This window comes from Phoenix dactylifera, chromosome 13 (genome assembly GCF_051530095.1).
Source record: "Phoenix dactylifera cultivar Ajwa chromosome 13, Ajwa_hap1_PhDact_Kaust_v1.1, whole genome shotgun sequence".
Taxonomy (NCBI): Eukaryota; Viridiplantae; Streptophyta; class Magnoliopsida; order Arecales; family Arecaceae; genus Phoenix; species Phoenix dactylifera.
The window spans coordinates 7,441,109-7,462,161 of NC_143202.1; the positions used below are offsets into that span (position 1 = coordinate 7,441,109).

The 21,053-nt window shown below is 39.3% G+C and overlaps 1 protein-coding gene across 5 annotated transcripts in view; it reads right to left on the reverse strand.

The window, feature by feature from the left end:
• LOC103722332 (calcium-dependent lipid-binding family protein) overlaps positions 1-21,053 on the reverse strand; it is a 151,061-nt gene that overhangs the window by 37,315 nt on the left and 92,693 nt on the right. For all 5 annotated transcript variants that reach the window (XM_088709929.2, XM_088709928.2, XM_088709930.2 and 2 more), the window contains 4 exons: positions 6,546-6,764; positions 2,400-2,503; positions 1,961-2,256; positions 1,740-1,824 (listed from right to left, as the gene is read on the reverse strand). In XM_088709929.2, the coding sequence (XP_088566055.2) occupies positions 1,740-1,824; positions 1,961-2,256; positions 2,400-2,503; positions 6,546-6,764 (704 nt within the window). The remainder of the gene's footprint in view (positions 1-1,739; positions 1,825-1,960; positions 2,257-2,399; positions 2,504-6,545; positions 6,765-21,053) is intronic.

The following is a 21,053-nucleotide window of genomic DNA, read 5'->3' on the forward strand; positions in this document are numbered from 1 at the left end:
GTGAAGTCCATCTCTTCATACCTATATTTCCATCTTGCAAATGGCGTTGAGCTTTGATCTCATATCCTTAGAATGAAGAGATGAATATCTACAACTTTATAATTGTTGGTTTGTTAATCAGAGAAAATGCTAAGCTCTAGACTCTTGATGTTTGATTACATATGGTAGCTTTAAGACATAAAGAACACAGATTTCCTCATCTGACAGTGTGATAGTGCTTTAGATATTGCTAGTGTCCCTACCAGTTCCTGGTTGTGGCTTCTCTAAGGGTTTCGACAACCATATGGCTAGTTATTGCTTCAAGACTATGGTTTTCTAAGATAATTGCTAAAAAATGATGCTGTGACTATGCTTGATTTTCTAGCTTTAAAGCAATTAATACCACTTGCTCTTGCTTGATAACCACTAATTTCCTATGTGACTTATAGTAGTTGATATGAACTCCTCGCCATTGTAAGGAAGCTTATATCAAATTTGACGTAGGCCTACAAAAGAATCATCTTCTGCAGTAACTGGGAGCTGGGGAAGTGCTGCACATTTGGAAGTAAACCATAGGTAGCTGAGGGATTATTACACATGAAAATGAGCCATAGTCATTGAAAACAAGAACTGCTCCTATTCCTAATACTATTGACCGTAGCATTTTAAGATTTAAAAAGAAATTATTGAACAGTTGACGAGAGAAAAATAACAAACTGATAGTATATGCTTATGTCAATTAGTCATGCTATACTACCATATGCTTTTAATTGTTTCTGGAGCTATGTTGATAACCAAGGTCCACCGTACCGGGTCCGGTAGCCGTACCGGTTGCCTACCGGACCGGTACGGGCCGGTTCGTACCGTGATCCGGGCGGTACGAACCGGGAAGCTCTTCCCCGCCGGAACCGGGGAAGAAGAAGAGAACCAGAGAGAGCGCGGGGAAGAGAGGGAGAGAGCCCACCTTCGGCCGCCATCGGAGAGCCGCGGAGGGGCGTCGGAGGCCGGTGGGGGGCTGCGGAGGCCGCGGGGGCGCTGCGGAGGCCGCGGCCGCGTCCACTGTTTCGAAAGAAACAGGGGACGCGGCCGCGTTTTTTAATTTGGGGATTTTTAAGTGAAGTCGGCAACCGATGTGCCGACTTCACTTAAAATCCCCAAATTAAAAAACGCGGCCGCGTCCCCTGTTTCTTTCGAAACAGTGACGCGGCCGCGGCCGCGGCCTCCGCAGCACCCCCGCGGGCTCCCCCGTCCCCCGCCCGGCTCCGCCGCCCCCCACCGGCCTCCGACGCCCCTCCGCGGCTCTCCGATGGCGGCGGAAGGTGGGCTCCCTCCCTCTCTTCCCCGTGCTCCCTCTTTTTCTCCTCGCCTTCTTCGTCTCCGGCAAGGAACCGGCCTGTACCGGTTTCCACGGCTCCGCCGTACCGGTAGCTGGCCGGACCGGTTTGTACCGGCCCGTACCGGCCGGTACGGGCCGGTTCGGCATACGCTGTTGATAACCATTACCGCAAGTGGCAACAACCATTCCTGTAGAGTATTATCTGATCATTTGATAAATTATCAAATGTAGGATGATGTACTTATATAAAACAAGTACACAGGAAAACTTTCTGACCTTAAATATGGATAACCAATTCCCATAATTGAGAAGTTGAGATAAAAATGATAGAATGAATGCAGCAATGTAAAATTCATTTAACTATGAAAACAAAACATCCAAGCAATCAGCCCTAAGCAACGTTTCAGCTCTGATGCTTGCTTACCTTGATGTCACACAATCACCCAAAATAGCATAATTAGAAGGAGCTTGGGGCCTCCAGAAGGTCAGATTGTAGCCAGGTAGTTCCCCTGCAATTATCAGCTAATCAAGATTTAGTTAAAAATAGTTTCTATTAAAAATAAGTCCTTTGAAGTACAATCCTGTATGTTTATAAAAACATATTGTATGGTTGAAAGGCACACAAGTCATAGAGTCAGTAATGACCTTCTGGTGATACCCAAAGTCGCTTGAAGCTTGTACAACAAGTTAGTGGATTAATATTACCAAATTGCAATGCTGCAAGAGCCTGATTTTGTAATTTAAGTAAAAGAGAAGCAACACTCAGAGAAAGGTGGATGCATAGATCGGTAGAAGTCACCGATACATTAGTCTTATCTTTAACAGAAGTATATCCTCCTGAAATATCAATTGGCTGAATAACAACAAGACCTGAACCAGCCTCAACAGTGAGATCTTTCATGAGACACCGAGCCCAAGTGTCATTTTCTTTCAAAGCATACCTATTTGAAAAAATGTTAAGCTCATGAAGCATGAAGCTTGTTAAATTAAATAGTGAAAACCAACTCGAAGACTATGAAAAGAAAAAGGAAGAACATATAGAAGAATCCCTACAACCAGTTTATAATGAATAGACAGCACTTACATGAAACTCAAATCCATCTTTGCTCGGAGAAGCTTCTCAATGTGCAAGGAATCATCCATCGACAATTTTGAACAGTCATAGAAGGTAAATTCAGGGGACACAATCTGCATGGAGTTTAGGAATATAAAACTCCATCAACCACACCACCAAATATATTCTTGAAAAAAATTGTGTTGATATACTCACAGAAAACGGTCTAAAAGGTGTTCAAAGGTCAAGGTGGCCCAAATAAAACAAATTAAAAGGAAAAAAAAACTGATAAATACAAGGAGAGACCTAAAAACAAAAGTAAGGTCCCACAAACGAAACATAATATATTACATAATATGTATATAGTCAATGGTATGTATCAACTTGGTAACTTACAGTGATCAGTCTAATTTTACAAATTCTAACAAAATGCAAAAGCAGATGACTAGGAAGGCTGTACAGGCCCCCAAGCTGGCTTTTTTTTAAGACATTGGCAAATAACAGAATTTAACAGACATTTTCATACTTGCTTAACATGTATGGGCATCAATACCAACACAAATAGATGTTGATGCAGAAGCAAACAAGTATCTAGAAACACTAGATGTTAAGATTGCTCTAGTAATATTCTTGAAGAAGAAGACAAGATTTGATCCGATAACTGAAAGGCGCTCAGTTACTCAGTATATTTTTTGTAAGCTAGCATAAGCAACAGGGTACAATGAGGATGATAGTGTTGATAAGTATAACAACAACACATGGCAGCTTAACTACTTCCATAAGGCTCGAAAACTGAGAATCAAACCTGAACCAACCAAGGGAGGGTATGATACATGCCAAACTGAGGATTGAACCGATTAAGAAAACCATTATGCATGGGTATGCCCCACACACCCTTGATATGGCCATTTCTAGCCTCCAGATTCTGAGTTTGGGTTTCCTACAATGCTTTCTTTTCTAAATGTTACATTTTTGTCATGAAGAAGGTGCGGATATCTAGTTAACTACCGTAATTATTGTTTCAAGTGTCTGCTGAAGTTAGAAAATGATTTATCACATAAATAATATATCATACAGACATACACTAACTAAATTATATATAGAAAATTTAGAAATTCATATTAGCATTTAAAAGCAATTAGATTACTAGAAATCATAAATCCATATAGAAGGCACATATCTATTTTTTCAAGATTTAATTCTTATTTTTAAACATATATGTTTTTGATTAATTATACATTAAGTTTTAATAAATATAAGTTTATTGGGGAAAAAGAACCATCTATCTTAGATATTAATGTACAACTATCTAACTCCTCCATCATATTTTTTTTAAAGTTACAATATCTATGATATATTTTTATAAGTATAACTATTTCAGAAATTGCTAACGAAAATTCAGAAATTAACAAAATTTTGTTTTTTGCAAGCAAAATAAATGTGATAACTCAGAAATTAGTCTATAATTAGCAAACACATCATGTATAAATTTTAAATATTTAAAACTTTTTCATATTTTAATAAATAATTATTTCAATAATTAATTTAAAAAATATGATAATATGAAAATTTTCTTAGCTTGGTGCTATATGTACATCATATAAATAAATCATCTGACAGATGCATATTCACAGGGTTAATTTTAAATTTATTTTAGAATCGAGTGGAACCCAAGCATACACAAAGTTACCCCATTATCTCTAAAAATTTAGTAGCATGTGCACACACAAGTACAAACAAACAACTAAATTTTATTCACAGATTTTACATATTTATTTCTTAAAAATGTAAAAAAAAATATTTCTTAGAAATATAATAGCTCAAAAAATTAATTTGGCAGGGATGTAGAATCAACCATTCCCTACATCATATCCAAAAATAACCCCAAACAAACACCATTTAATTAGGTTAATTTTGAATTACACAGATTTCTGGGTGTAGGTCTTAGGGTTAAACCCCAAAACCCCAAAATCCAAGCATACATTATATTTTAAAGAATGTTGACAGATTTATCAATTTTTTCTTGACTTGGCCTGGATTTTGATAAAATAAAAGAAAAGGAGGGGGCTTATTGCCTTAAGTAGGTTGATCGTTTTAGAGGTATGAGTGAGATGATTTTTGAAGTTGTTTTTGTTAGATTTTTGGTGCAAGATCACCAAGAGGACGTGCCCAACTTTCCTTCTCTCCCTGGCTTATTCCTCTGCCAAAACAAGAGAAAATGTGAGAGACAGCTCTAAATCTAGGGATGGAAGTGGGCCAGGCCGGGCCGGGCTATGCTCCTACTCGAACCCAGCCCAAATATATTTTTCGGGCTTCGGCCCGGGCTTAGACCCAAAATTTTTTGGATAATACAAGTTCGAGCCTGATTGGACCGGCCTGAATTACCCATTTGGGCCAAAAATAGGTCCGGCCCGAACCCGATTGAAGTTTAATATTTCATAATATTGCTTCACAAGAAAATGAGCTAGTTAAAAATTAGCCTCTCTCCTATAATATAAGTAAATGATACATTATACATTATTCTTAGCTAAACCTATTTTAATTTGTCCTTCTTCATTATTCTCTCTAAATAACAACATAAAAAAATAAATTGATTCAAGCCTAAATTCAGACTTTGTTTCGGGCCTTGTTCAGGCTCGGGCTACTGACATACCCGAGCTCGACCCGAAAAACAAATGGGCTCTATATTTAAGCCCAAACCTGGTTTAAACTCTTTTAGGCATAGCCCGAAGTCGGCCCGGCCTGAGCCCATTTCCATCCCTATCTAAATCCTTTCCAGAATGATCCCAACTGTTATCGCTCCAAAACCAAGCGAACCGAGTAGTTTAGGTTCAGCTTGGGTGTGGTATGGGGCAAATTGTTTGATTCCCGAGCAGTTCACACTTCACATAGTTCAAATTAGTTGCGGAAACCGAGTGGGTTGGGCCAGATTGGAGGTTAGCCTAGGCCCAACCCGAGACATTGAGATCTCTACCTAAAGCTGAACCCAACATGGTCTTTTACCCAATATGGTCTTTTACCCAAGCTCATCAACCCAAACCTAGCCCGATCTCAATTTTTGATCTTAGGTTCAAAATCTGGTTGGTTCAGATTGGATTAGGCTAGGTTGAGTTGTTTGGATCGGCTTAGCCAAGTCACCTATAAATGTTCATGCCATATGAATAAAATCTGAACTCAAGAAAAAATTAACTGGATAGCAACATGTGAGTGTAATGTAGATCATATTTCCGATAGTTAAACACTAGAGAGAGATATATATCTATATTGTATATGGTTTGACTTGGGTAGGCTTGCAAAATATCTCATCTGGAACCCAACCCGAATTTAAGTTAGGTCGGGATCTTAACCCAACTTGGGCTATGCCTTAACCTGCCCATGCCGATCCAATTTTGGGTTGAGCTCCGGGTGCCATTTAGTTGAGCTATGCCTTAAACTGCCCATGCCCCGCCACTTTCTGCCCCTAGTACAAGTGCAGTTTGGCCAGATCCACCCACAACCTATTGGCCCCAGACAGTTATAGCCTTGGTTTGGTATGAATGGGATGGCTTGGTTGGGTTCACTCAGTTCTTAAGAACCTTGCTCCCAAGCAAGTATGATTTCAAGGGAAGAAAAACAGCTCAAAGTTGACGCTAATTGAAACTATTTTGTTCTTAAGAGGGCAAAAGGGTGAAGGTTTGAGAATTATATGTGTAGAACGCTCCTTTATGGAAAGATTGATCAGATTACACATGTTGCGGCCACCTGATTATTGGAAGAGTTTCAACCATATACACAAAAATGGTAACAAAGTCTCTTTAAGGAGTCGAGCACCCTCCTCTAATTGGTGGTTCCAGGTTCAAAACTTGGAAGGTGTTCTCCCAAGTATCTGGGCTTGGCTAATTCCCAAGTATCAGAGATAGATAGAGAGAGAGAGAGAGAGAGGGAGAGAGGAAAAGAAAGAAAAAAGTTGTTCTGATTCAACTGCATTCCTCTTTATGTGGTATTAGCTCAACAAATTATACATGAAATACAAAGCTAATATATAATAACAACTAAGAGAACCAAGGACAACCAGTGCAACCAATGGAGGTAAAAAATGGAAACACTATAAGTTAGAAACTACAAAAAGTACAAATCAAGGATTACAATGACACAATCTTCAGAAAACAAATAAAAAGCATTGAAGAATTATTTTACCTGAGCTTCGAATGTAAAACTCAGCATTTGACTTGCAGCATCGTCAACAACAGTGCTAGGAACACTAGTCTCTTCTTTACATTCTTGAATTTGTACTAAACCTTTACTGATTTTAGAAGCAGAATTATCTATAAATGAAATCTCAACACCATCGTCTGCGGAGACTGAGTAGCTGCTACCATTATTCAGGTACGTACACTTTCTCAACAATGTGCCATTCTGATGAATGCAAAAAATTAAGAAGCGATACATACTCAAAAAGAGTAGAATGATAGTTTATCTTGATCACATATCATAACATTAACAAAGGAAGATTATATAGTAATCTTAGCAGTATATCAATACATGTGGTAATATATCACATACATCCAAAGTTCAAAACTAAAGTAGACAGCAAATAAGTGCAATTTAATAGAAGGAACATCTACGGCATTGCTTTAGTTGACTAAAAAAAGGTGCTTCCCAAAAGGCACCTATATGAAAGTGCTTTTGCAGAAACAAGTTACCCTCGAAAAACATCTTTGGTAAACAAATAACAGAAACACTTTCTTTTAAATAATGATCATGAAGATATAGCAACGACTTTTGCTTCAGAAAATGTAGATATACCTGAAAAAATAATTGTGAATTAAACTATTTGACTAATTGTTATCACTAAATTGTATTTGAGCATCATTTATAACATATCAGCATGGAGATTGAATTACAATATTGCACCAGGGCCCAGCTGAGTTTGGGATTATTGTGGAAGCAGACTGCTTGGCATTAATCAAGATGATCAATGAGGAATGACAAACTTGATGTTATGCAGACCCTAAACACTGGGGAGGGAATGTTGTTATTTGTGTATATTCGCATAAAGTTCAGAGAGGTCAATCAAGTGGCTGATTGGTTAGTAAACCAGGGCATTATTTGATGCAATGTGCTTTTCTTATTGAGGGACCAAAATGGTTTTCTTTAGAGTTGTGGCCTTCGATATGGGCTGATAGTTGTAAACTTTAAAGTGTTGAATGAAATATCTTTATTAGAAAAAAGGTCATGCCCATAGTTTTTCCTAGCAAAGTACAAAGCTATCAACCCAGCAGATCATGAAACATAATGGTCCGCACTCTGCAGTGAAGTAGAAGGGATGAACTTGCAAAGATATAAGCAACAATTTAAAAGTGTGTTGCCCAAGAAGACAACCCAAGAGGGGGGGTGAATTGGGTTTTAAGTACTTATTACAAATACAAACTTAACGAGTAACAAATTAAACCTTATTGCAAGCGGATTAATTAGTTTACTAGATGTACTGAATGAAGGGGATGGAAGAGACAATGAACCAATCACAAACACAAGAGGTTTTATAGTGGTTCGGAGCTAACCCTTGCTCCTACGTCCACTCCCCAAGCTTCACTTGGGAGTTCACTATAATCCCTCGGATTACAGCCGGTTGTTTTATAAGTTTACAACCCAACTTGTTGTTTTACGAGATCACAACGAACTCGGTCGGTTTTCACAAGCTCACCGACTAAAACCACCCGATTATTTTTCCGGAATCACAATCGAACCCTTACACCGTTGGTTTTACCCTCGGCTCACCAACCAACCTTACAACCCTTGATTCAATCCCCTGATTGAATCAAGTAAGAAAATAGTTTGAGAAAATTACACGGAAAGCTTCTTAATAAGCAAATATTAAACAATATGAAAAAAGTGAAGTTAGAAGCCCTCAAACAGATTTTGGAAGTGGAAGAAGGAGCTTCTCGACTTTAGAGTCTCCTCTTTGAATGCGCTAAAGACTTGATGTCAGAAGGATAGCCTTGAATGCGAATGCGAAGGAAGGAGTTTGTAGGATGGACTTCAATTTGCTTCTTCCTTTTTTCCCTTGTATTTACTCTTGAGAGACTTTGGTAGGTGGAAATCACTTTTTCTTTGAATGGAATCTCTCTCTTAATGTCTATTACTGTTCACTCTGGCTATTTAAGCAGTCCACTTTGAAAACTAGCCGTTAGACACCAATTTAGGGCCGTTCTGCACAATCTGCAACTCCTGACAATGTGTCAGTTGGGATTGGAGTCGACTCGCTCGATCTGGAGTCGACTCGGCTGTTGCTGGAGTCGACTCATGCTTTACTGGAGACGACTCGCCCACTGTTCAGGATTTGAATTAAAGTGCTGTCCCGTTCTGGAGTCGACTCGGCCAAACGTGGAGTCGACTCGCCAGTATCCGGAGATGACTCGACCCTTTGGAGACGACTCGTTCTCAGGATTCCAGAGATCTTTCTTTCAGGTTTACTCCCTCGAGTCGACTCGGATTCTCTTGGAGTCGACTCGGCTCTCAGAGACCGAAAAACTGATCTTCTGTCTTTGGAGTTGAACTGCCTCGGAGTCGACTCAGATCGTCTTGGAGTCGACTCGGCTCTCAAAGCCCAAAAACTGATCTTTTGTCTTTGGAGTTGAACTGTCTCAGAGTCGACTCGGATCGTCTTGGAGTCGACTCGGCTCTCAGAGCCCGAAGTTGGTTCTCTGACTTTTAGTCTTGCTTTCCTCTGAGAGTCGACTTTTGCTTGTTTAGGAGTCGACTCCCCAACCGTTGGAGTCGACTCGAATTCTTCTAGAGTCGACTTGGTAACAGGGTCCAGAAACCACTTCTCTGTCTTTCTGTCTGTTACTCCTTGGAGTCGACTCGGTAATCATCAGAGTCGACTCGAATTCTTCAGGAGTCGACTCGATGACAGGGTCTGAGATTCATCTTTCTGTCCTGCTGTCTGTTTTTAGTCGGAGTCGACTCGCAGTGTGCCGGAGTCGACTCGAGCCTGTGCTAGAACATCTGAAACACTTGGAGTCGACTTGAAATCCTCCGGAGTCGACTCGAGTTTCAGCCTTTGACTTAAGCTGATTTCCACATGCACTCAAAAGAAGATTCTCACGAATTTTGCCTGAGATACTGGATTGAATTCATTAGTATAACATAAAATATACTCAAATGCTTTAGTCTCATCAAAATCAAATTGGGGTATTATCAATCACTCCACAATCTCCCCCTTTTTGATGATGACAAAACATTGAGTATTTGATGAGAGAAATACCCATCTAAAAAGATGATTCAGAATAAAATTTTGAAATGTCTAGTTATTTTAATCTATCCAGAATTGAAAGGTATGAATAAGTAAATCCTGAAATTAAAGCTCCCCCTTTCATTTGGAATTATATAAGCCTTCATATCATGCAATCAATTGTTTGGCTTATATGTGTTAAATGAATTTGCATTCTTAAGATTTCAGATTCTCCCCCTCAACATATGCATTCAATTTTGTTTAGATTTTCTGAATTTTCTTTTAATGTCTTGAATCTTTTTAGCTTAAATTCTTACTTTCAGAGGAAAAATCTGACAATTTGTTCTTGAGTATGATTCAGCTAATCTCTGAATATCCTTTGAATAGATTCTGGAGATCACTCCTTGAGGAGCTCCAACAGAGAGATAATGAGCCTCGAGGTATCGAATCCACTTAGTTAAGGATTTTTTTGTGATTCCCTTTACATTTTTGTCATCATAGCAAAAAGGCGCAGAACACAGAAAAGTATTAGAATTCAAATTGCACAGTTTTGAAAGAAAATGTCTACTCATTGTATTGATGCTAATTTGAGTACAACTATAAATACATCATACAAGTGTAAAAACAAATACATCATAAAATAAAAAACAAAGCTACACTAGGATTTCTTGGAGGATAAGGCTCCTGAACCTAGTCTTGTGTGCTTCAAGACTAAGCTGAGCCCCTCTTGAACATTCCCTAGCTGAACTATGATCTCCGAGGTGGCCCTAGTCTGGATCGTGGTAAGCTCGGTCACACTCTCCTGGAGGGTGTCCAACTTGGAGATCAATGCACTGGCTAACCGCTCTGCACCCTGACTTTGACTGTCTAGCTCATGTCGGATGCTGTCTCGCATCTTCTTCGTGTCGTCCTTGACGTCACTCATGTTCCAGTATTGAGCTTGAACTAGGCTTCGCACATTGGATATTTCCTCCTTCAGGTGCGCAGTCATCTCTATCACGGTTGCCAAGGAGGGAACTACCTCGGTGGAGGGAGCAGTCTGAGGACCTCGGAGCTCCCTCAGCAGGTCATCCCTCAGCTCCCTCACTATCTCCTGCTGCAACTCTCGGAGCTGCTCAGAAGATATCCGAACCTCCAGGGGCTGCTGCTGAGAAGGTGGGGCAGTGGAGGTGGAGGGCTCAGTATGGGTAGGACCAAAGGTGGAAGGAAAAGTGGGAAGATCTGTATAGTGCTCCTGGTCATGGTCAGGGCTAGGAGAGTGATGAGTGGTAGGATCAGATGGTGTGGATGTGGATAGTTTCCGTACCCAGACTCCCCCGACCTTATGGAATCCCATCTGATGAAAGGTCCCCTCACCCATGCGATCTGTAAAACGCAGTGAGCGAGAGGGTTCCCCCTCAGAGATAGGGACCTCTAACTCCCTAAAGATAAGGGTGAACGATATCCCATACGGGAGACTCAGCCTAGGTTTGTCTAGGGGTTCACAAAGATATTTGTAGATGAGTTTAGGAAAGTTGATGGGAGTGTCTTGGAGGATGTGGAACATCAAAGCTAGGTCTCTCTCCGAAATGAAGTCAAACCTACCAGTTTTGGGGAAGAGAGTCTTAGAAATGATACTTAGGAGAAGCCGCATTTCAGCCGAAAGCTGATTTGCGAACACCTCCTCTATGGGGGACAGAGGTGGACTCCCTAAGATGGCCGTAAGGGCCTCTATCCTATCTGAGGGGTGTGTGGGAACGATCCCCTCACTGGAGAGATGGAGGACTCGAGCAATGAAGTCCTCGAAAAGGAAAACTGGGGCACTCGCTACAGTCCCCTGGATACCGCCGCTACCCCGTGCGACAGTACCGTAAAATTCCCTAACTAACCCTGGATAGGTAGGAAGGTCAAGAGAAAAGAAGAACTCTAAGCCCTGGGCCCTAAGGTGATGCCCTAGGTTGAACCCTTCTCGGGAGAGGAAGTCAAAATTGACTTGCCTCCCGGTAGAGACAACCTTCCCAGCGCATGAGCGCGAGGGAACCGGCCTAGGCGGGGAAGGAACCGGAGGTGGTGGCCTCGTGGGTTCGTTCCGAGCCTTGGACCGTCGCTCGACCCCACTCGCGGAGAAGGGTCTCTTTCGGCTTGGGACAATGACTTTCCTAGGCATTTTTGACCTAAACACAGGGGAAGGACAAGAAAAATGGAGGAAACACCGAGGAAAGAACCTAGAATGGGTCGGAGACGAGGTCGGAGACGGCTCTAGGGCTTTTGAACAGTGGCGGCTGAAAATAAAAGTGAAGAGAAAAATATTCCGCTTAGGGTTAAAAAATCGGATTCCCGACCTCGAGTCGACTCCGGTAAGTCGCGAGTCGACTCGACCTCGAGTCGACTCCCAAATATGCGCGAGTCGACTCTCCCACGAGCCGACTCTAAAATCTATTCGAGTCAACTCGAACTCTGGCACATAATCAAAAATCTTTTTATTTCCATGCCAAAAGAGAGAGTTATGGAACTATCTCAGATTTAAGAACTAATTTGATGATCATAGATAAGAGGTCCTATGTCCAACATAAACTAATCATCAAAATCAATGAATTAGAGGAGACTATCACTAGAATGGATCAATCACTCCTAACCCTCTTCTAAGTATACAAAATTGATCTTCACTCAAAGATTTTGTGAAGATATCAGCAAGTTGATCATCAGTACAAACAAATTGAAGTGTCACATCACCATTCAGAACATGATCTCTTATGAAGTGATGTCTTATCTCAATGTGTTTAGTTCTTGAATGTTGAATTGGATTTTTAGTTAGATTAATGGCACTCGTATTATCACAGTTAATGAAAATTTTATCTTGTTTAATGCCATAATCTTCAAGTTGTTTAATCCATAAGATTTGAGCACAACAACTCCCGGCAGCTACATATTCGGCTTCAGCCGTAGATAGTGCAAACGAGTTTTGTTTCTTGCTAAACCAAGAGATTAAGTTTTTTCCTAAGAATTGACATGACCCGCTGGTGCTTTTTTAATCAAGTTTACAACCAGCGAAGTCTGAATCAGTGTACCCTATTAAGTTTATGCTTGATTCTTTAGAGTACCATAAACCTATGTTTTTTGTTCCTATTAGGTATTTAAAGATTCTCTTAATAGCAATTAAATGTGATTCCTTAGGATTAGATTGATATCTAGCACACATGCATACACTAAACATGATATCAGGTCTACTTGCAGTAAGATATAATAAAGATCCTATCATACCTCTATACATCTTTTGATCTACTGATTTACCTGATTCATCTTTGTCTAGTTTGCATGATGAACTCATGGATGTGCTGATTGACTTGTTTCCTTCCATATCAAACTTCTTAAGCATCTCCTTGATGTATTTTGCTTGACAGATGAAGATGCCTTCTTTAGATTGTTTGATTTGGAGCCCGAGAAAATAGTTCAGCTCTCCCATCATGCTCATTTCAAATTCACTCTGCATTAAGTCAGCAAATTCTTCGCAGAGGCGATTGTTAGGAGCACCGAAAATAATATCATCTACATAAATCTGAACTACTAACATATCTTTGTTTTTCTTCTTTAAAAACAGTGTTGTATCAACGTTCCCTCTAGAGAATTCATGGTCTAATAGAAATTTGCTAAATCTTTCATACCATGCTTTAGGAGCTTGTTTCAGACCATAAAGTGTTTTGTTTAGTTTATAAACATGATTGAGGTATTGATGATTTTCAAAACCAGGAGGTTGTTCTACATACACCTCCTCATTAATATACCCATTCAAAAAGGCACTTTTTACATCCATTTGAAATAGTTTGAAGTCTTTAGAGCATGCAAATGCTAATAACAATCTAATTGCTTCAAGTCTAGCACAGGAGTAAAAGTCTCATCAAAGTCTATACCTTCTTCTTAATTATAGCCCTTTGCTACTAGTCTAGCCTTGTTCCTAATCACGATTCCATTTTCATCAAGTTTATTTTTATATATTCATTTAGTTTCTATTATTGAGTATTCAGTGGGCCGATCAAGTAAGTTCCATACTTTGTTTCTAGTAAATTGGTTTAGCTCTTCTTGCATCGCATTTATCCAATTTACATCATTTTCAGCTTCTTCTATGTTTTTAGGTTCAAAGTGTGAGATAAATGCTAGATGATTATTTAAGTTCCTAAGAGATGCTCTAGTTCTAACAGGTTGAGATGGATTATCTAAAATTAATTTCTTAGGATGACCATGAGCATACCTCCAAGCCTTAGTAAGCCCATGATCATAAATTACCTCTTGGCTTGTTGAAGTTTCTCCAATTTGCTTCGGTTCATCCTCTTGTAATGTCATCTCATCTATCTTTTTCTCAAGTATTTTTGCATCCTCATCAAGAGCTACTTTCTTGCTAGAAGAGATATCATTAGTATCATCAAAAACAACATGTATAGACTCTTCAATAACAAGGGTTCTTTTGTTAAAGACTCTATAAGCTTTACTTAATGTGGAATATCCCAAAAAGATACCTTCATCTGATTTAGAATCAAATTTACCTAAGTTATCTTTGTCATTATTATGAATGAAACACCTACATCCAAAAACATGAAAATAGTTTACTTTGGGCTTTCTATCTCTCCAAAGTTCATAAGGTGTTTTCTTTATAATTGGTCTCAATAAAACCCTATTTAATATATGACATGATGTATTAATGGCTTCCCCCTAAAAATACTTAGGGAGGTTACTTTTGCACAACATGGTTCTAGCCATTTCCTCTAGGGTTCTATTCTTTCTTTCTACAACTCCATTTTGTTGTGGTGTCCTAGGTGCAGAGAAATTATGAGTTATTCCCTTTTTACTACAAAATTCATCAAATAGATGATTTACAAATTCCGTTCCATGATCACTCCTAATAGCTATAACTGAAGCATTTCTTGAATTAGTAACTTCCTTATGAAATTTCTTAAAACTGAAAATGCTTCATCTTTATGAGCTAAGAACATGACCCATGTGTATCTAGAAAAATCATCTACAATGACAAGGCCATACTTGTTTCCACCAAGACTTGTGGTTCTAGTTGGTCCAAATAGATCCATGTGTAGTAGTTCAAGGGGTCTAGTAGTAGTGACACAATTTATGGATTTAAAAGAGCTTCTAGATTGTTTTCCATATTGACATGCTTCACAAATTTTATTTTTTCTCAAATTTTAGTTTTGGCAAACCTATTATAGAATCTCTTTTAACTAGTTTGATATTGTATCCATACTTGCATGACCTAACTTACGGTGCCATAACCAACTTGCATCATTAACCTTAGTATCACTAGCTACTAAGCAAGGATTATTTTTGGCAAGATCTTCAAGATCTACTACGTACATATTACCACGTCTTATTTATTTGAATACTAAGCTATTGTCACTTGAGTTGGTTATGATGCAAAGAGTTGGCTTAAACAGAACATCAAAACCTCTATCACATAATTGACTTACGCTAAGTAAGTTATGCTTAAGACCATCTACAAATCGTACATTATCAACAAAGGTTGAAGAGGTGATTTGTACTTTACCTATACCAACGATGTGACCTTGGTTATTGTCTCCAAATGTCACAGCATCACCCTTTTAGGCTCTAGGGTGAAGAATTGCTCCTTGTCACCCGTCATGTGTCTTGAGCAGCCACTATCCAAGTACCAACAGTTTTTGTCGACTTTGGCTGCAAGACACTCCTACACAAGGAAATCATACAATTTTAGGTACCCAAGTTTTCTTGGGTCCTTCAAGGTTAGTAATGTTGGTTCTTTTTGGAACCCAAACCTTTTTAATTTTCCTTTTAGCTTCTACTTTCCTATGGTCACACACATTAGCTTTATGTCCTACTTTTCCACAGCAAAAACAGGTTATATTCTTAGTTTTACTTTCCCCTGCTTTCACAAAGAAATTTTTAAGGAGCTTTTGCTTATTCTTAGGTTTATACCCTAAACCAGCTCTATTAAACACAGCTCGTTGATTATTAAGTATCATTTCCAATTTTTCAGAGCTATATGTAAACTTTTCAACAATAGGTTTGTATTTTTCAAGTTCTTTTATTAGCTTTTGTTTTTCTGTTTTCAGTATGTTTAAGTCTTTTGTGAGATTATCTTTTATAGTTTGTTTACCGTTTTTAAGTTCTGAAATTTCCTTGGTTAGTTTTTCGTTATCTTTAATTAAGGTATTAGTTTTTTGAATTAACATTTGGTTGTTTGTTTTAAGTTCTAATTTTCTCTAATGATAAAATCCTTGTCCTTAATTAATTTATCGTATTTATGGAAGTGAGATGATTAGTTAGTTTTAGTTCTTTATTCTTAAGATTCATTACCTTATATTCATCCATTAGTTCATTAAAAGCATCATACAATTCATCAAAGGTAAAATCTAAATGCGTTTCAGATGTTACCTCATTTTCATTCGCCATAAAACATAAGTTGGCCTTTTTCTCTTGTTCTTCATCCAATGATGATGATGATGAATCGGAGTCCGTCAAAGTGGAGACGAGGACTTTCTTTTTCTTATATTTGCTGCCCTTCTTCAGTAAGGGACAATCAACTCTGAAATGTCCCGGCTTCTTGCATTCATAGAATCCGATTCCTTCATTTTTCCTTTCTTTACCTTTATCCTTATTGTAGGAACTTGAGGGACCTCTTCTCTGATGAAAGGACTTCTTCCGGTTGATGAATTTTCTGAACTTTCGCACGAGAAGAGCCTCATCATCGTCTCCCTCATTATCTTCTTCTTCACTGCTGCTACTGCAAGATGGATCTTTGTTAGAAGAAGTAGATTTGAGGGCAATTATCTTTTTCTTATGAGAGGATTCTTCTTCGCTGTGTTGTTTCATCGTGAGCTCATGCGTCATAAGGGATCCAAAAAGCTCCTCAAGTGGCAGCTTGTTCAAGTCCTTGGCTTCTTGGATTGCCGTTACCTTGGCTTTCCATGACTTTGGCAAAGATCGAAGAATTTTTCTGACAAGGTCACTGTTAGCATAACTTTTGCCAAGACTTTTTAGACCATTGACGATATCAGTAAATCTAGTGAACATGCAAGTGATAGTTTCATTAGAATCCATTTTAAATAGTTCATACTTATGAACTAGTATGTTTATTTTAGATTCTTTGACTTGATTCGTGCCCTCGTGGGTCACCTCAAGTCTGTCCCATATCTCTTTTGCAGAATTGCAAGTAGAGACTATTAAATTCATTGCGGTCTAAGGCACAATAAAGCACATTCATTGCTTTGGCATTTAGTTGTGCCTTCCTTATATCATTGTCATCCCAATCTTTTTCAAGTTTGGGTATAGTAATATCATCTACAAAAATTGAAGGAATGTATGGTCTATTAACTATGGTGCTCCAAATCTCATAATCTTGAGCTTGGATAAATATCCTCATCCTAGCCTTCCAATAGGTGTAGTCGGTTCCATTGAAGAATGGAGGTCTATGGGTGGATTGCCCCTCAATAAGAGAAGATCCAAATGGGGTTGTCATTTTGATCTTTTACTCTTTTAATATAAGAGTTCCGGCTCTGACAAAGTGTGTTGCCCAAGAAGACAACCCAAAAGGGGGGGTGAATTGGGTTTTAAGTACTTATTACAAATACAAACTTAACGAGTAACTAATTAAACCTTATTGCAAGCGGATTAATTAGTTTACTAGATGTACTGAATGAAGGGGATGGAAGAGACAATGAACCAATCACAAACACAAGAGATTTTATAGTGGTTCGGAGCTAACCCTTGCTCCTACGTCCACTCCCCAAGCTTCACTTGGGAGTTCACTATAATCCCTCGGATTACAGCCGGTTGTTTTACAAGTTCACAACCCAACTTGTTGTTTTATGAGATCACAACGAACTCGGTCGGTTTTCACAGGCTCACCGACTAAAACCACTCGATTATTTTTTCGGGATCACAATCGAACCCTTACACCGTTGGTTTTACCCTCGGCTCACCAACCAACCTTACAACCCTTGATTCAATCCCCTGATTGAATCAAGTAAGAAAATAGTTTGGAAAAATTACACGGAAAGCTTCTTAATAAGCAAATATTAAACAATATGAAAAGAGTGAAGTTAGAAGCCCTCAAACAGATTTTGGAAGTGGAAGAAGGAGCTTCTCGACTTTAGAGTCTCCTCTTTGAATGCGCTAAAGACTTGATGTCAAAAGGATAGCCTTGAATGCAAAGGAAGGAGTTTGTAGGATGGACTTCAATTCGCTTCTTCCTTCTTTCCCTTGTATTTACTCTTGAGAGATTTTGGTAGGTGGAAATCACTTTTTCTTTGAATGGAATCTCTCTCTTAATGTCTATTACTGTTCACTCTGGCTATTTAAGCAGTCCACTTTGAAAACTAGCCGTTAGACACCAATTTAGGGCCGTTCTGCACAATCTGCAACTCCTGACAATGTGTCCGTTGGGATTGGAGTCGACTCGCTCGATCTGGAGTCGACTCGACTGTTGCTGGAGTCGACTCATGGTTTACTGGAAACGACTCGCCCACTGTTCAAGATTTGAATTAAAGTGTTGTCCCGTTCTGGAGTCGACTCGGCCAAACGTGGAGTCGACTCGCCAGTATCCGGAGATGACTCGGCCCTCTAGAGACGACTCGTTCTCAGGATTCCAGAGATCTTTCTTTCAGGTTTACTCCCTCGAGTCGACTCGGATTCTCTTGGAGTCGACTCGGCTCTTAGAGACCGAAAAACTGATCTTCTGTTTTTGGAGTTGAACTGACTCGGAGTCGACTCGGATCGTCTTGGAGTCGACTCGGCTCTCAGAGCCCAAAAACTGATCTTCTGTCTTTGGAGTTGAACTGCCTCAAAGTCGACTCGGATCGTCTTGGAGTCGACTCGGCTCTCAGAGCCCGAAGTTGGTTCTCTGTCTTTTAGTCTTGCTTTCCTCTGAGAGTCGACTCTTGCTTGTTTAGGAGTCGACTCCCCAACCGTTGGAGTCGACTCGAATTCTTCTGGAGTCGACTCGGTAACAGGGTCCAGAAACCACTTCTCTGTCTTTCTGTCTGTTACTCCTTGGAGTCGACTCGGAACTATCTGGAGTCGACTCGGTAATCATCGGAGTCGACTCGAATTCTTCAGGAGTCGACTCGGTGACAGGGTCTGAGATTCATCTTTCTGTCCTGCTGTCTGTTCTTAGTCGGAGTCGACTCGCAGTGTGCCGGAGTCGACTCGAGCCTGTGCCAGAACATCTGAAACACTTGGAGTCGACTCGAAATCCTCCGGAGTCGACTCGAGGTTCAGCCTTTGACTTAAGCTGATTTCCACATGCACTCAAAAGAAGATTCTCACAAATTTTGCGTGAGATATTGGATTGAATTCATTAGTATAACATAAAATATACTCAAATGCTTTGGTCTCATCAAAATCAAATTGGGGTATTATCAATCACTCCACAAAGTGTCAGTCTTTATCATTCTATATACATGACATATAACATACCAATTGGATGTGGACATGGCATAGGAGTGCACAGAATTATACCACTCAAGTTGGCCAATTGTGTATCAGTTAGCACCACTGCTTATGATGCAGGTCAGAACTGACCTTCGCAAGGTTATGGTCCCTCAAATACAACCATCAGAATTCAGAAGCAATCTGAGCCCATCGGATGAAGCCTAGAGGATACGAGGCCCAAAACTGCGAAAAATAAACTGACTGCAGTTCTATTGTCATTGAGGACAGAACAGATGGCAAGGATGTTGCTATCATTCTACCAAAATAAACTGAGAGTTCAACATCATAGTCAATGCAACAGCTACAATTCCATCATTAGATTAGTCCAACCCATCCTAGGACACCCAAAGGTTTCCAGAAGATCAGCATGGACTTAGACAACAGACTTATTGTGTAAACTTTGAAAAGATGATCCGCTGTGTGGTTCTATCTGAGGCACCATAATTGTTAACTGTCATCCGATTTTGCTAGTTGACACATGACAGTAGTTCGAATGTTAGCTTTTAGATTGATTAGTTTTATTAGTTTTCCTAGTTCAAAATGAATTCCAAAGGACATATGAATCATAACCAATATAATTATCATGGAACCAATATATACTCGTACTTAGCTTGCAGCCTTGCAATACAGCAAAGTGAAAGAAGAATTTTCTTAAAGTGCACTCTTGTGTGTTCTCTTTTACATGGTGGATTTTGAGTTAGCTTTCATGGATTTGAGAGTAACCCAGGTAGATTCTAGGTTCAATGACATGTTGGTTGTTTCCAATGAACTGTGAAAAAGTTTCTGAAGTCACTGAAAGATCCATAATGTTGACAGAGACCTTTAGTAGCATACATATAGCTACTGGTTATCTTCCTCCTAACCATGGTTTTGAACTTTTTCTTGCTTTAATCAATATAAAGTATTTAACTTCAAGTGCCACGAACCCTGCTACCCTATCTGGGTCGAGTGGAGGGCTTAAAGGGTCACACCTGTGTTAATCACTTCATTAGAACTCTGATTTGTCACTCAATAACAGGAAACCAAATACTCCATAGCGGCAACATAACCCTGACTACAGCCTGCTTCTTTAATCTAACCTGATCCTGTGCTGCTGATCAAGCCTGGCTCAATGCCGGTGCTATCATATTACTTTGATACGCATTGTAAAGACTTTACATATTGATAAAAGCCTATATTATTCTTTTTCCTTTTTAACTTACGCTGACAAACTCAAAGATCTTGCTTCTAATCTAAGCAGTCAGAAGCAATTCCCCATTGATTTTCTATGCTTCTTCCCTCATCATTTGAGGGTCTGATCTACAGGGCACTCGTTGTAACAAAGTCATCCTTCCCTAATAGATTGCTAATAGTCAAGGTAACTCATTTTCCCTTACTTATTTGGGTTTTCTTTTGAACTTACTGAATTAAATCATATTTCATGCTTTACATATGGATTGCCCTTTAAATTGATGAAGCTATGCCATAAGAGACCAATTGGTCAGGTCATCTTGTTTTCTAAGATATATCGTAAGGATGTAGATGCTAAAACTAAAAGAAAGGGCCCAAGATGATTTCAATGTCGGTGAGATCCAATGATGATAATTTCTTACAGGCTGAGGGGAGTCATCCAAGTCTTTTCTGTAGTAGCAGCATGGTTTTCATTTAGATACATCAAATACTGATGCCACATATTGTTTAACATCCCATGGATTTGAGGAGTTCAATTTCACTATGACATACATTGGCAGGCATTTTCAGACCCCAAAATGGTCTGTATAAGTGAATAACAATACTCACAATATGCCGACAGGTAGTAGGTGTTACGATATTTCTGCCTCTAGAGGAAGTTTATATGCATCATGACAAAGTGAAATAGATGAAGTATATGAGAAAGCAATAGCATGAGGCATGAGCAGTATATTTGCTTTTCACAAGATCCACAGCACATGTACAACAACAACAATGTGGTTACTGTGTAAACATACTTATTTTTCCTGTATTTTCAATCACGAAGTTTGAACTAAGGTTTGCCGAACTGT